This window comes from Xylaria bambusicola (assembly GCF_022495145.1).
Source record: "Xylaria bambusicola strain CBS 139988 unplaced genomic scaffold F5B22scaffold_7, whole genome shotgun sequence".
Lineage (NCBI taxonomy): Eukaryota > Fungi > Ascomycota > Sordariomycetes > Xylariales > Xylariaceae > Xylaria > Xylaria bambusicola.
In genome coordinates, this window is record NW_025953560.1 from 316,131 (window position 1) to 331,755 (window position 15,625).

General features: G+C 49.6%; 7 protein-coding genes across 7 annotated transcripts; 2 read left to right on the forward strand and 5 right to left on the reverse strand.

Annotated features, from left to right (window-relative positions):
- Positions 1-28: 28 nt before the first annotated feature.
- F5B22DRAFT_634249 (major facilitator superfamily domain-containing protein) lies at positions 29-1,647 on the forward strand (the record flags this gene model as incomplete). Its single annotated transcript, XM_047976953.1, has 3 exons — positions 29-94; positions 146-766; positions 853-1,647. 3 exons carry the CDS (start codon positions 29-31, stop codon positions 1,645-1,647), a joined length of 1,482 nt encoding a protein of 493 aa, XP_047833844.1.
- Positions 1,648-2,764: 1,117 nt separating this feature from the next.
- Positions 2,765-4,918, forward strand: F5B22DRAFT_594224 (beta-lactamase/transpeptidase-like protein). The gene is made up of 6 exons (XM_047974038.1): positions 2,765-3,141; positions 3,209-3,482; positions 3,562-3,707; positions 3,803-3,886; positions 4,034-4,569; positions 4,684-4,918. The coding sequence occupies exons 1-6, from the start codon at positions 2,925-2,927 to the stop codon at positions 4,834-4,836; spliced, it is 1,410 nt and encodes a 469-aa protein (XP_047833845.1). The 5' UTR covers positions 2,765-2,924; the 3' UTR covers positions 4,837-4,918.
- Positions 4,919-5,372: 454 nt separating this feature from the next.
- On the reverse strand, positions 5,373-6,142 carry F5B22DRAFT_504559 (uncharacterized protein). The gene is made up of 3 exons (XM_047972479.1): positions 5,849-6,142; positions 5,695-5,789; positions 5,373-5,607 (listed from the first exon to the last, which is right to left on the reverse strand). The coding sequence occupies exons 1-3, from the start codon at positions 5,854-5,856 to the stop codon at positions 5,468-5,470; spliced, it is 243 nt and encodes an 80-aa protein (XP_047833846.1). The 5' UTR covers positions 5,857-6,142; the 3' UTR covers positions 5,373-5,467.
- A 1,377-nt stretch (positions 6,143-7,519) lies between these two features.
- Positions 7,520-8,320, reverse strand: F5B22DRAFT_594234 (uncharacterized protein). Its single transcript, XM_047974039.1, has 2 exons — positions 8,024-8,320; positions 7,520-7,957 (listed from the first exon to the last, which is right to left on the reverse strand). Exons 1-2 carry the CDS (start codon positions 8,299-8,301, stop codon positions 7,948-7,950), a joined length of 288 nt encoding a protein of 95 aa, XP_047833847.1. The 5' UTR covers positions 8,302-8,320; the 3' UTR covers positions 7,520-7,947.
- A 2-nt stretch (positions 8,321-8,322) lies between these two features.
- F5B22DRAFT_643417 (uncharacterized protein) lies at positions 8,323-10,026 on the reverse strand (the record flags this gene model as incomplete). The annotated part of the gene is made up of 3 exons (XM_047978264.1): positions 8,323-8,435; positions 8,485-9,046; positions 9,148-10,026. The coding sequence occupies 3 exons, from the start codon at positions 10,024-10,026 to the stop codon at positions 8,323-8,325; spliced, it is 1,554 nt and encodes a 517-aa protein (XP_047833848.1).
- A 1,078-nt stretch (positions 10,027-11,104) lies between these two features.
- On the reverse strand, positions 11,105-13,156 carry F5B22DRAFT_594240 (uncharacterized protein). The gene has a single exon (XM_047974040.1). It carries the CDS (start codon positions 13,057-13,059, stop codon positions 12,544-12,546), a length of 516 nt encoding a protein of 171 aa, XP_047833849.1. The 5' UTR covers positions 13,060-13,156; the 3' UTR covers positions 11,105-12,543.
- A 460-nt stretch (positions 13,157-13,616) lies between these two features.
- On the reverse strand, positions 13,617-15,374 carry F5B22DRAFT_634251 (uncharacterized protein; the record flags this gene model as incomplete). Its single annotated transcript, XM_047976954.1, has 1 exon — positions 13,617-15,374. One exon carries the CDS (start codon positions 15,372-15,374, stop codon positions 13,617-13,619), a length of 1,758 nt encoding a protein of 585 aa, XP_047833850.1.
- Positions 15,375-15,625: the final 251 nt, after the last annotated feature.

The following is a 15,625-nucleotide window of genomic DNA, read 5'->3' on the forward strand; positions in this document are numbered from 1 at the left end:
CAAGGAGTTGAGATTAGAGACCAAAGCCATGTCAACTACCCCAACAACAGCAGACGAGAAGCTGGAATCACAACCGTGTGAAAGTGTAAATGGGGTAAATACAAATCACCTGCTCGCTAGATAATCATACTAAAAAAATAAGCAGTCTCAGTCTCGAAGTTCTATCTCCGAAGCCCACCGCCAGTATGTCATAGAGCGGCATGGAACGGACCAATTAGCCCCTTTCCCAGACTACAGCGATGAGGACCCATACAACTGGCCGCGATCTAAGAAATGGCTTAACCTGGCCTTCGTCGCGTTTCACGGGTTTATGTCGACGTTTACTGCCGGCGCTATTCAATCCGCCTTCGAGAACATCGCTAGAGACCTCCATGTGAGCTTACAGCAGGCGAGCTATCTTGTATCACTCGTGATTGCGATAATAGGCATTGCACCCTTTTTCTGGATGCCCCTAGCTGATCGATTTGGTCGACGCCCCATTCTCCTCTGGTCTCTTGTTATTGGTCTGGTCGCTGACGTGGGCTGTGCGAAGAGTCCTTCATATGCTACAATGGCCGTATGTCGAGCCATCGCGGCTATTGGAGCTAGTCCTGCCGCAGCGATCGGGGCTGGTATGGTGCAGGAGATGTTTTTCAAGCATCAGAGAGGGCGATACATGGGAATATGGACTGTGTTTGTCACATTAGGTGTCCCAATTGGTCCATTGGTATTTGGTTTTGTTGCCTTTCGAGCTGGGTATCGTTGGATATACTGGGTCTTGGCGATTGTAAGTCTGTGGCTTTACATTGAACCCCTTGAGCACGCTTGCTATTTTGGCTTGAGTCAGAGTGCTGATACATTTCCTCCGAATAGACTAGCGCTGTGCTGCTAATTATATATTTCTTCTACGGCGCAGAAACTCGATATATCCGCGGTCAGGAGAAACAAGCGCCCAAAGGCCTTTTTAGAAGCTTATTCTATCGTATTGACCCGACACCGATGACTTTACAGGATTTTGTCCACCCTCTTTACATCGCACGACTCCCCTGCGTCACCTTGCCCACTATCGCATACGCCATGGTCTTCGCTCTTGCAAGCGTATTTCCCACAATCCTGCTCCCTCAACTCTATTTTGAGAATTTTCATTTTAATACAGAAGAAGTTGGCCTACAGAGCATATCTGTAATCATCGGGACCATTATCGGCGAGCAGATCGGTGGTCTATGCTCCGATCGCTGGATGAACAGCAAGAAGGGTAAACGCCACCCTCCCGAGTATCGTCTCTGGCTATCCTTTATCGGCTACGCGCTTTCTATTGTTGGAATCGCCGTGTTCCTCGTCCAGCTGCAGCATGCTGGCAATATGTGGAACGTCACGCCTACAGTAGGCGTGGGCATCGCAGCTGTGGGAAATCAACTCATTACTACCGTGATGATCACATACTCTGTCGATTGTCACCACGAAGAGGCCACATCTATTGGAGTGTTCGTCTCACTTGTGCGTCAGATATGGGGCTTCATTGGTCCTTTCTGGTTCACTCCGCTGATCGCGAATGTTGGGCTCATACCGAGCACGGGTGTTGTAATAGCATTAATTGCCGTAGCAAGTATTTTCCCGACTATACTACTCTTGTGGAAGGGAAGAACCTGGCGTACATTGGACGAGTAAAGAAGGATCAATACAAGGAATTAGAAGTGAGTAACGGTCCTCGCAGCGGCATCTCGTGTTTGGGCCCCTTACAAATCCCTTAACGTATGCGCTTGCATTTTCGAGGCTAATACATGCCAATTTAGATCATAAGATCGCTACTGACAGGTAGAACTGAAAGCCAGAGACTATTGATTAGTGAAAAGAAAATGTGGGATTAAACAGGTGAATTTTTATAACGCGACGTCACTAGCGAGGAGCCTTACAAGGCAGGCACAATATATCTTCAATCTACAGTCAAGTAGTATACAAGACCTAAGCTTGGGGGATCTACCTAGTCGACTACTATTTGTACCTGATTTCAATCCGCTTAGTTAGCCATAATTTGTGCCGGTTCGGTATTTGCCCACTCGATCGCTTTGGAAAAGGCTCTCAGCACTTCAATTTTGTCTATATTTGCCTGGAGTAAAGAAATAAAGTTCTTCGTAATAGCTTCATAACGTCACCATCGAAGAAGCCTTCAGTTGAACCCTCTTTGAGGAGAAAAGCGAGTTGAGGAAGATTCAGTAGTGCTCTGGGCAGATATTTTCGTTGAGAAAAATGAGAGAATTATCTACGGCTATGCAGGCTACGACCAACTGCATGGTCCTGACGATAGTTGTGATCATGTAGAGCATGTAAGACTTTCTATACAGCACCAATGGGACAGTAGGTTATAAAAAGCCTCACGAAGGTGAGAAGTAATGTTCAAGTGAACGAGCGCCACATGCAGGAACAATCTAACACGGAACGAGTATAGGAATGTAGTAACTATAACCGCTACACTACCAAAAGGTGAACGACGTTATCAGGCCGAGCCCCTGCGTCTCTACACTCAACTATATTACCGTGACACGATCAGTTGACTTCTATTCAGAGAACTTCTATTGAAGCTCTCGCCTGTATGCCTAGGTATGAAGGTCTTCATATAATCGGCAACGTCCGCAGCCAGGTTCTGCCACTCCGTATTCACCAGTATGTGAGTCAGACCGTGATGAAAGGATTGTTTTTTTTGGGTTGCTGTGCCACCACGGAGACCATCTAGGTCAGGGGTGACATGTAAGCAGGCACATGTCTATACATCTAACAATCCAATACTCGCATGAATGGTTATCTAGCTTGTAGTGTAATAAATAGCAGTAGCTTTTTTAAATTACTTCTCTCATATTCGTCTGATGTAGGTGTCAGTCACTTGTTCTTTCTTCAGAATACCACCAATTGCTCTATCTTCATTATAGCCTTCCTACCTAGTCTCCGCCATGTTTCCAAGACGTGTCGCGTCTACATTCTATCATGCCACGACTCGTTCTGGTACAGCACAATCGGGGACCCCGAAGGCCGCAATCAGTGGAGCTCATCGTTTCTGGAGACAGCTATCTTCTGCTAGCTGTACCAATACTTTAGAAGACGCCTTTGAAGCCGCCTGCTCTACGCGCGAGATTCCCGGGGTGGCTCTGCTGGCTTCCAATCGAACCGGTAAGGACATACCAATTTCCCTCACCTGCCAATAAAATCAGGTTCTTGGCCTCACATCACCCTGAAGATAGCTGGAACTACTGCAAAGCATTCGGTCGCCGGTCTGTTCATGAGTCTGCTAGCGAGGAACCCCTTGACGAAAACTGTTCGATGTGGATCGCCTCGTGCACCAAGCTCTTAACATCGATTACCTCCATGCAATGTGTCGAACGCGGCTGGGTCGGTCTCGATGACGACGTCCGGGATATTCTACATGAACTCAAAGATATCGATATCTTGAAACCCAAGAGCACGTCCCAGGGCCTTTCGACTACCAAGAATGTCCGGCCCATCACGTTAAGGCATGTTTTTCTCTTGCTCATTCCAGATACTATGATAACTATATAGTCTCACAATGCTCATCCGTCTAACACCTTATAGGCATCTGTTGACACACACATCTGGTTTCGCATACGAATTCAACGAGCCGATTCTTCAAGAGTGGCGCCGACAGCAGCCAGAGGATCAGAGAGGTTCTTGGGCCACCCTGCGCGGTCGCTTTCAGCATCCTCTTGTATACGAGCCGGGTCAGTCATTCTTCCGGCCCTCTCCATCTATCCCGAACTTTCTAAGATAATTATTGTTCCTCTAGCTCCCACAATGTGACTAATCTTCGACTTAGGCACTAGCTGGTCCTACGGCCCCTCGATCGATTGGGCGGGACTTCTCGTCGAGCGCCTGAGTGGCATGAGTTTACAAGACTACAGTTGATTGGCCCCTGAATCCATCTTTTGCCCGCTCTGTTCACTCCCGGAGGTCATAGTTACCTATTAGGGGCATAAGTGTGCCTTGGGAGCATATAGAACTTCCGGACCCCTAGCTAAAGAACGGTTACTAACTCAAGCGATTGAAGTGGCTCGCAACATCTGGGAACCCTTGGGTATCAAATCGATGACATTCTTCCTCTTGACTAGGCCCGATATGCAGTCCAAGGCCGCATCCATGTGTTGGCGCGAATGCGAAAGCGTTGCGTCTGAAGAATTCTCGCCTGTTGTCCACGCCGAGCGTCAGCCGACACTAGAACCCGATTTAGAGGACTGTCTTGGTGGTGGCGGGATATACGCTACCCCATCTGAGTACATCAAGGTTCTTCGCGCGCTCCTTGGCGATGCCTCTGCCGGAAGTGTGTCTGATGCCGCCCCTCCACCCTCGGCGCAGCTGCTACGTCCCTCGACTGCCGAGGCTATGTTCGAACCCCAGTTGAATGAATCCGGGCGTAAAGCTTTGCAGGCCGTCTCCGAGATCCCGAAGCTCAATCTCATGATGGGCGGCATGCCTATGGCGACCAAGAAGGATTGGGGCCTCGGTGGAATGTTGGTCATGGAGGACTTGCCTGGCTGGCGCCAGAAAGGCGCCATGACGTGGGGTGGCACGCCGAATCTCACCTGGGTAAGTACACGGACACCACCCGAATCACTATGAGGCATAATTGAACCTATTTTCCATACGTCGCAAGTAAACTCTCTTTATTTCGATCACTGCTGACTGCTGCCACACCTGTAGTGGATTGATCTCAAGGCGGAACTTTGTGGGCTTTATGCCGGGCAGCTGATGCCCCTTGGAGACAAAAGATCGGTCGAGCTAACACAGTTGTTCGAACGGGAGATGTATGCTAGATATAGACAGACAACAAGCATGCCAAGCGGAGAGGTATAGTAGACGGTCCGGTATCACGTTAAGTGCACAATCATTAGACACGGTCCGGTATCACGTTAAGTGCACAATCATTAGACACAGTTTCAAAAAGTTGGTGTTGAAAACATGCCTAAGTTTTATTCATTCTCCACTCAGCCTTCCATTGCGGAATATCACACCATTGAACTACTGTTATGTCTTCTAGTTATCTCTCTCTCTCTCTCTCAAAACCAATTGGCCTTTGGTGATGAGTAGAGTTCGCAATGGCATCGCACAACACATTTCACTTAGGAGAGACTGACCATGTTTGAGAAGTATAGATATATTGAGACCTCCCGTGGAGACCAATGATGGAGTTAATGATTGCGCGAGAAACTAGAGTAGTTTTCTCTTCCTTTTGCCCTGCATACCCGAATCCGACCCGTGCATAACCCCTACGAACCAAAACCTTGACCAAACCCATTGCCACCGTCACCCCGTTCCGAATCCCCCATCCCCGTTCCGAGGAAAAAAGCCATTGTTAAGTGTAGCGAAGCCCAAAGAATGGTACCGGCGACGCCCAGTTGTCACAAGATTCGCTGTCGAAGTAGACGAATCAAGCTGCAAAGGGCGGTGTTATTGTTGTGTGAGCTGCTGGTGGGAGCCGCTACACTTAGTAGAGACCGACCACAATGTCACCGCGGACGCGGGCTGAAAGGTGGACTTCGGCCTCGAGATCGAGCTTGACACCGACGAGGAGGGCGGCGCTCTTGAGCTTTCCGTCGTCATCAATGGGTCCCTTGATGAGGTTGCCTATCGGATATCGTGGTTAGCTGTTGCTGGACCAACTGGAGTACCCCCAGGAGGAAGGAGAGGAGATATAAGCTGCTGTTGACCTACCAGCAACGTTGTTGCCAGAGCCGGACAGACCAGGCATGGGAAGAGTGGCGGGAGAGCCGCTTCCGTAGGAAGAAGAAGTGGGAGCGTTGGCGACGCTGTTGAATGTACAAGTTAGTCGATGCGCTTCCGCGATTTCGAAGACCAGGAGACTTACGCAGACATGTTGATTGTTGTGGTTTTGAGTCGTGAGACTGGTGAGAAGTTGTTGGTAGTAGTTGTTGGTTGTTGGTAATCTGAATTGTGTTGTGATGATGATGAGGAAAAGCTCTCTGGTTTGTGGTGGTTGTTGGTCCTTTATATACACCTTTCTCAAGCTCAACTCGACTCTTTGACCATCGTCGTGAAGCCGCAGAGGCCCCTACTCTGCTGTATGCGTTGTCACTCGATGATGAATCTTGAACCGTGCGAGAGTGTTGTCGCTGCTTCAACTCCGTAAGACCCTTGAACGCTCAGTCCATCAGCCGATGTATGTGGCCACGTCGAATGCCAACGACAAGGGTAGACACCCTTGTCCCAGCCCACCTCTTCGCAATCCATTATGCTGCCCCAATGAAATAGATTCGACCAAAGCTCAATTGCGTGAGCTTCAACAACTCCTTTGGCTTCGAACGAAATAGAATTGGCAATCATTCATTCCTCTACATCATCAACTTCTTTCGATGATTTCAATGATTTCTAAAGCACTTTATCGTGTTGGAGTTGTGAAGTTCACATCAGCAGCTTCGTCTCCATAAATGATCCTCAATCGCATCATACGCCTAGCCGAACGTCAGTCATGCGAGATCAACTTGGCGTCCGTGGGTCCCTTATCTCAAGCCCAACCATTTCACCGATCAGCCAATCGCGCCACACACGACGAACGCCCCTTTAGTCGTGCAGAGGAGGTTCTAGCCATCCGGCAGGGTTGTTTCTGGTTGTATTGTTGTTCCCAGGCGAGATATTGCACACAACAAAAGTTTCAGCAGATGCGCTATGCTGATTTTAGACTGCGTTGTATGGGGCGAGAGCTCGAGCCTCCACGGCCCGTGCCATGACCCGCAGGCCACTCGATGCTGATAATGTTGTCAGAAATAAGCGAGCCATTAATAGCAATAATAATATTGGTAGCTCTAGGATCGCAATGTTCGTATAGCATAGTTCAAGTTAAGAGTTGCATAAGCGACAAAACTTAATGAACCAACTCCATTTTTGAACGATGATGGTCACGTCACGTGAGAAACTCATTAATGTGCCTGTTACTGGCTTACAGCCGGGACGTTGTGTAGGCAAATCCCAGACCCATCAAACCCCAACTCATGACTCTCAATGTTCACTGTCCTCCCAGCGGTTTGCAAGCGTTGGGAGGACTTATGGGAAGGCTCTCTATTCCCATTCTCATCTAGTAGATCGATCCAGCTTCGTAAAGGGCCACCGATGTCGATTCTATTTGACATTACCGGAGACCGCTGCGACGCTCTTTGATCTGGGGTGAAGGTGTCACCTTCTATTCGGAGGGCGAGTCTTATCTGGGGTATACTTCTGCATCCGGCAATGGCTTCCTGTAGCCAGCTTGCCGTAATTGTCCTAATATTCTGCCACCCGAAACGAATTCTTCTCACGTCTTGCGTCCCGTTGGATTTATGTTAAGATCAGCACTCCGCTCTAACAGCATTTCTAGTAATTATTAGACCGTTGCCCGTCTTCGAAGTGTATCACAGACTAGTCCTATTTCCGATTTTGTCTCATTGACATAGTATCCAACGCTCCAGAGGTACCCAGTGAGATGAATGTTGTTGCTACAGACAGCTCGCTGTAGATTTGTGACCGCTCTACGCCAATTAGACTTCTTCAGAGCTTGGTTGTTGATAATTTGATACGAACTACTGTCAATCCAGAAATCCCGCCAGTCTCCTAAAGTGAAACGCAAATATATGAAGACAACACAAGTGGTTGTTGTGTGAATGAGAGAGTTTCATACGTCAAAGTCTCTTTGCAACTTCGACATGTGCATACAGGTTAGAGGAAGGTAAGATGCATTACTAAATCCCGTAGTGAGAGAAAATGTGGGCTAGCGCGCGTCATTACGCATACCACGATTATTTTCAGAAAGAAACATAACGGCTACGTTATGAATGAGGGAGATGTGGATTAGAGAGAGAGCGAATGAGAGGGAGAGGCTTAAAAGGGCCACCCAATAACTGTTGAGATACCGGATTGGGAACTACATAGATGACGCATCGCACGAAAAGTACTGTGATGTACCACACACTACATTCATCTTGCCCTGTGAATAAGAGTTTAGTCAAGTTAATTGCAAGCCCTGATCCCTAGTTATACCTAAGCAACATACCCAGTATGTCCTGAACCTCCTTCGACCAACGATCGCTTAAACCAATGCGTGCATGTGTGTGTGAACATAGATGTGCGTATTCCTAGACATAGAAGCCCGAACTTCAGACGCAAAACATAAAATGACAAGATAGAAGGATGGAAGACGATAGAAAAGAAGGGAGAGGGGGGGAAAACCAAAACTACATTCACATCGATGTTCATATTCAGCCCATCCATCATACACACCCGCAAGCCAAACCCAGACGCCAACGTAAGTCTCATATCTCGTAAAATCATAAAACGCAAATGAAAAAAAGATTAATTCAAAACAATGGCATCGCTTTTACCACCTTCTCTCTCCTCCTCCCATCCCGAATTCTTTTCGATGGATCCCCTGTCAACCCCTATCCTGGCGCTTCCTTGTTTTCCCCCTATGTGAGAGTGGGTTAATAGTGATAACATGCGGCGGCCGATAATTACTCGGAGGCGGCTGCGAAGGCATTATGCCACCTCCGCGCCCGGCGAAGAGTCCCGCGCCCGCCGCTCCTCCTCTTCCGCGTCCACGCGCACCCCTGCCCCTCCCAGCGGTGCCCATATGATGGCCGGGAGGCGGGGGTCCGGTGGGGTGATGGTGTTGCTGTGGCTGCGGCGGCGACGGCTGGGCGGGTTGGGCGACGTAATTGGGGGTTTGGAAGGGCCACATGTGTTGCACGACGAGCATGCCTGGTTCGACGGTGTCTTCCCATAGCTCGGGGAGGACGACGAAGGATGATCTTTGCTGCTGAGAGTTAGATGGGCCTGGTGTTGACGACGACGATGATGAGCTGGCGATGGTGTTGAAGGAACTGGGTGTTTCCGTGGCCGAAGATGAAGACGCCTGGGCGGGAGGAATAGGGGTGAGAGGCGCGCCGGGTGAGAGTATCTCGTTCGCTGCGTCCATGGGATAGGGGAGATTGACGGATAGATCATAGCGGCCTGCCATCACGTGCGGTCCGAGGACGTCGACGTGGATGAAGCAGCTGTTGATCAGCTTCCTCATTCCCTGTGTATCTCGTAAGTAAAGTCCTGTAATGAAACGAATAATTGGTCCAGCTATAGCATGATCAAAACCCTAGGGACTCTAAATGAGAGATGGACACTCACCGCCCATGTCTTTGCCTTCTCCCAGGGGAAGAGGAAGTTGCGGCCGACAGCATCTCGAAAGCGAATGGGCAGCTTTGTCGGCGGTCTTCCTGCTGACTTCTCCCAGCCAGGATCGCCGACGTCGAGCGGTCGAAATGGGTGCTCGCCATCAGACGCCTCTGACGGGGACCTTGTCTCAGCCTCTGGGTCTGCTTTCTGCTTCTCCTTCTTCTTCCATGAAGATGTCGCCGCCTCACCCACTAGCGCCGAGGCGGCCGTGGTGGTTGCATCGTGTTCGCAAGGCTCTTCGAATAGGCTTGACGGATAGCTCGAGTCCTGCGAGTCCTGCGATTCTGGTTGGGTCGCGTGATTCGGGATATCGATGTCCTCCTGGTGAGTGGTTATATCATCCGTGACGTCGACCAGGGTACCCGAACGCTCCTCCCCTGTAGCTACGCCAGCATGAATCTGTGAGTGCGGTTCGTCATGCGCTTGCGCAGCTTCCTGGTCCCCGGAACTCGGGCTTGAATCCTGTTGAGGAAGAGGAGCGGAAAGCAGACGCGCACTGCTGCTGCTGCTACTACTGGTCTCTGGGGTCTTTCCCTTGTTTAGCCGAAGTGGCGGCGGCGCGTCGTCGTTTTCGTTGTCGTCGACGACAACATCAGCATCAGCTTCACCGCCATGTTCCGTCTTGGGTTCCGACATGGAACCCCCCTGACCATGATCGGACGGTGTCATCAAACTGTTGTCATCTCCCTCCGGAGCTGGCTGCTGGGTTGGAGATGTGGGTCCCAGGAGGCGCGAACCTCTGCGATCAGACAGATCTGGAGGGTTGGGTGGATCTGACCGATTAGCGAAGAGATCTACAGTAACCAGACTTGGGCCTGACGAACCAAGCATGCTGGTATTTGGCATGCAAGGAGGCGCACTATCATGGCGGGCGGAAGGAGATTCCGTAGCCCGGGACACGGCCATCTGGATTGAGTGTGGCTCACCTCGACGGAAAAGTATGACTACAGGTCCCAGGGCCCAGGGCTGGCGGTCACCTTTTTCTCGAAGTTGTCGATGGTGGCCCGACTCTATCTCTCCTTTGTTCCTCTCACTCTGGTTTGCGGGGTTTAGGGCACCGCCTGTTTGCTTTTGGGGGCACCTTGCTCAGCGGCGCCCAAGGGATCAAGCAGACTACGTCACTCGCGCTGGGCGCTAGGCATGTGAAATAAGGCTTAGCTGGCGGTTGAGGGTGTGGCAGTGAGAGGTTGTGGTGGTGCGAATGCGGTGGTGCGGACGGTGGTGGTGAGAGAGTGAGATCAAGGGACAAGGGGCAGCAAAAGAGCAGCTGATTTTCGATAGCCGAGCTAAATAATGCGGCTGAGAAAATCGCAACACAAAGGGGAGCGGGAGCTTGTTCTCACATTTACCTACTCCAACAAGAAAAAAAAAAAAAAAAGAAGAGACCCAAGCAATCGATCAATCAAACAACCAAGGCGGCAAACGTCAAAACGTCTGTGCTGTGCTACTGTAGGAAGCCATGCTGACATCCTACCTACTTACTATTTAGATACCCATCTAAGTACCTAAATTGCCTACATAAATGTTTGGAGCAAAGGCCCAAGCTGCCTACGCGAGAACTCGTGTTGACGGGGAATCTGTACTTGTTCGTGTTAGGTTCCTGACATGCTATTTCGAACACCCTCAATGCGAATAGCTAGATATGTATGTATATGGATATCAAGTGCTTGCAGATAGGATGATTATTAAAGTTATTTAACAAGGGGGAGATTCAGATTGTACCTTAAGTATCCTGATACCGGTACACTTTGGGTACTGCAGCACGTGCATGTCCACAGCGGGGCATTGAGCGTTGGTGATGAGTACCTATGCATCTTTACCTGTTCATATTTATTTATAACAATGATCCAAGGTACAGTAGGACTTCTGTTGGCAGTTCAGTTCGAACGAACGAACCAACCAACCAACGATTCAATGGTGCCATTTACGCACGGGGCCTGCGGGGTTTGTTGGCTTGCCTACTTTATACTACTATACTACTTCCTTATTTACATACCTACAGTACATACATACATATGTAGGTATGGATACCGTAGTGCTTGGGTACTGAAGGCCTTGGTTGGATTCAAAATATTTTGTTGGCTGTCCACAGATCCAATTCTTACATGTCTAACGGTACACAGCTATCTAGCATGCGCTGAATATGTAGGTACTTGTTATGATTCATGCTTGATTTCTGATTACCTCAACAACCGTTCCCATGGGCCTGTTTACGTGCTAAGTACCTACCTATACCTACGATACCTACATTGACTCCCGAAAGACCCTTTTAACCCCCTGTGCGTTGGCGCGGAACAAGCGTGCTTCTGTTCCGCCCGTACTTCGCGCAAGCGCTAAGCTATCTACAGTACATAGTACAAGTAAGTAAATGGTAGGTACACTAACACAAAACCCGCCGGAGCCGCGGAGCCGTGACGCCCGCATACGCCCTTACATAGTATTAGTGTGCTATTATTCAACGAAAGACGGGAATCTATTGATAGGCATGTGGATAGATACTTAGTAGTAGCGTATGTAGATCATCTCGCTCTCGACCCAAACAACTGACGAACGCTTCTTACGTCACGTCACGTATTGTGGCGTGCAGTTCGCCCATCTAATCCAGGCAGGTAAAACACCACTAGCGCGCCTATATATGTGGGAAATTCTCCATCGGGAGGGAAATCTCTCGCGAGGTGAGCTGAAGATGGCTGAAACCTACCAGCTAACAAAAGACATGTAGGTACTACCTGCTCTTATTAAAACTTATATGTCACTACAGGATGTAGGTATTATGAGTCATTTCCAGTAACCGGGAGCAAGAGAACGCCGGGTCCTAGGTATCCCGGCGCAATTGAGCGAGCCCGTCGATTGGCTGTTCGTTCGGCGGTTATTCGCGCGTTGTTGTTGGTGATGAGTGCAGATCATCGTGCATAGCATCGCATATATACCCCACAAGGAGGATCCAGAGGGGAAGAGCAAGGGAACCGCCATTTCAGCGTGTAATTAGTGTACCGTGATTACATACAGTAGGTAGGACGAAATCTTGGGCAGGAAGGAAAACGTTCCGCTCCCGCACCGCACTGTACATAATCTGTATACTAAAGGACTTACTTCGCATGGGAGTAAAATAGGAAAAATGTGTATCATCTTACGCCCCCGAGCCAATAGTGCATCGTCGACGGCGGGGGATGAAGCGGGCAAGTCCCCATAGGTACCGTACTTCCCGCCCACTTCCGCCCGCGCATTGTAACCCAGCGCAAACGACTGTTTTAGAATGACGGAGAAAATAGAAAGAAAAAAAAAATACCAACATCCAGGTTGTTGGTGTAGTGTGTGCGGTGCACTTGCAGCGATTTGATAGGTGCTCTATGCGAGGTGTAAAGTCATCCCATAAACGAAAAGCACGTCAGATTCAGGGATGAGAAGAGGGAAGGGAAAGGAGAAGGAGATAGGGGTTGAGAAAAGAGCGGGATCAAAATCAACCAACGAAAGCATTGCAATCAAAGCATTAAAAATCAAAGGAACCGAAGGATATGTGACGCCGCTGTATATCGCCAGGCTCCATCCGTGGGAATATACATAGGATCGTAGCATGCATCCTGTCTCGATATCTCGTGTCACGCTGACGGGAACAAGTGCGTTGTGGTTGTTGTTGGATCTGTCTGACGCTCCCTGTCTTGTCTCTTGTCTGCGGATGTCGCGCATGCAGAAAACTGTCCCATTTTCCCCGGATGGAAAAGTACCGTGCTTAGCGTTACCCCCCCTTGCGTGCCCAGGCAGGCCACACAGGATGCTTGAAATTTTTTTCTTGACTTCCCACCCCGTATGCAACGCTTTTTTCTCACGTAGGTAGTGTAGATTACGGCTTACTCCGATGCACATTGTACGTCGTGTCGACGGGACCAACAGATCAACACCTGGTTAGCGGCACTTGGCATCTGAACAATCGCTCGCGACCATTACCTTCCTTGGACTGACGGGCCAGTTGGTGTAGTAGGTGTCGGATATCTTGCAGCATCACAGAGAGTGCAAACTGTGTAGGACATGGCAAAGAATGAACATTCCTTCGGGGGAATATTAGCTCTTCATTATACGTTAATTGACTATTCTTTCTATCTGGGGAATCATGAGATAATCGTAATCGTTAAACACACTACCGTAGACTGAGAAGACTCCAGCGGTTCTAATCCCCTTCCCCTGTATCATTGAACCTGGGGATATGTGCAGCCTTGATAGAACATACAGTAGATGAGTAGTAGAAAGAATAGAGCAAGTTTTCGCCATAACAGTAAAGACAGCAATGTGGCTTGTAGGACCCTTGTTTTGTGTACCAACCAACCTATCAGCAGGGCCAAGTCGCAAGAAGACAAATCAGTAGTACAAACATGAAGCTTGAAAAGAGGGGTATAACGATTTTGTGTCTAAGGAGAAATTAACCTTCACTCGTCTTCACATTCGGCATCGGCATCTTCATCGTCTCCGGCCGCAGGACCTGGCATGGGCGAGACCGGCGACACTGGCGGCGAGACGGGGTAGCCAGTGGCCTTGAGTGGGTTCTGCAACGCCCACCTGCCCTTTTCGCCTCTCCTGAGGATGCCGATGGCAGGGCTGGTCGCCCAGTCCACCAGCGTGCCGTCCGTGTCACCGCCGAATTTCACTGGTGGCTCGGTGCCGGCAGCGGCTTTCTCCAAGTGTTTTGCGACGTGCTCCATCCGCTCGTCCCACGCATTGCCGCCATCGAACCTCACATTGCAGCCCACTGCCGGGCAGCGCATGTGCGTAGGGAGCTGGCACCTGGTTCGAACAGCCCCGTCTTGATGCATACGCTGCTGCTCCTCCCATTCGGGAACGTGCGTCTTCGACCTGACCTTGGTCTTCAGGTGTGCGGGAACGTGCATGCGCCGGAGGTGCTGCGTGTATAGGTCCTTGCGATTGAAAATGGTGCCATTGGGGAGGGCCGATGTGTACGCGACCGGATAACGGGGGCCATCGCCGCGCCTGCGCGCCGAACTGGAAGACTTCTTTGGCGCACTAGGTTTATTTGACACCTGTGCGCATCCTTCTTGTTGACAAACCCAATACTGAAGCACAATGTGCTGAGAGGCACAGTGACGCTTCCATTCGTTTTTGCTCGCAAATGTGGAATGGCACCCTGCAAATTCGAATATGCAGGTGAATGGCCGGGTATGCTGCTTCTTGATGTGGTTCTCAAGGCCCGATCGATCTTTGAATGAAACCTTGGAGCAATCAGGGCAACTATACTGTCCCTTGCTGCCTTGGATAGATGACTTGGGACTCTGCCGAGCGACCAGCGATTCCTCCATGGAGATCTTGGAACGTTTTGCGTCCGAAGATGAGTGCGAGTTGCTGCGTCGTTTGTAGTTCTTACCATGACGTTCTGATTTGCCAAGGCCATTCTTCAACTTCTGTCGTGGATTGTATTCATCATCGTCACCATCGTCGTCATCACCTTCTTCGTCTTCCTTCGGTTCAGTCTTCAGATATGGACTCTCAGACTCGTCTTCCGGTTCATCAGCGTCGACTTCTTCGAAACTGTGGTCGTGCGTCGCGTCTAAAATGCAAACCTCTTCCTTCACGACTGGAGTATCCGGGCTTGAGCAGCTGGGATGTGGGGATATTTCATCTTCAGTCCAACCTTTGTAGCCTATATGGCTATTGTCGCTCGACATGCTAGAAGTCCTTATTGGGAAGACGAATCTTTGCTGCGCATGGTCATCATACATGTTCATTGACATTGGATTGACATCTCCAAGGTTGACGCAATCGTCCGCTAAACCAGTGAATTGGTAGACTTGTGGATGGGAATTCCAGCTATCGTCATACTGGGGCAATAGAGGCATTTCTGAAGGTGTAGGTGGGGAGTTCATTTGATAGTAGTCAGTTTCCCTTGGTGGGCTGAGGCCACTACTACAGGTTGAGGATGAATTGGTGTATGATGGAGAGTCGGCACGCTGGAAATGAGTCGTTGGAAATGGAGGCACGAGCCCAGATGTAGTAGGATCCATCGGTGGGTATAAGAAGATTGGTGATTTATTGTCTGTTAGGAATCGGTTGACGGTGTAAGATTCAGCAGCGCTTGTCGGCGAAACCGAACGCTTGATTTCAGGATCCATTGACGCCTCTGTGTATAGCGAATACGACGTCGAGTCAACGTACGGAGGGTGTGCATACGCCATCGTGTTAGTCGACCAAGTTGTCAGAAACACCTTAGAACCTTAAGCAATAGTCTTGGAGATGGTGCAGTTAAGACTAATCAGAGTCGAGAGTAAGGGGTATGAATCCGTATAGCCACTTATCTCACAACACACTGGTGATGTTAACAGTAATATTTGATGGAGCCAAAACACAGTCTATGGTAGCGCTCTCCACGGAAAGAAACAGAAACGTAAGTATGAAGAAAACACCCAGGGCGGGATCTGATTCTTTG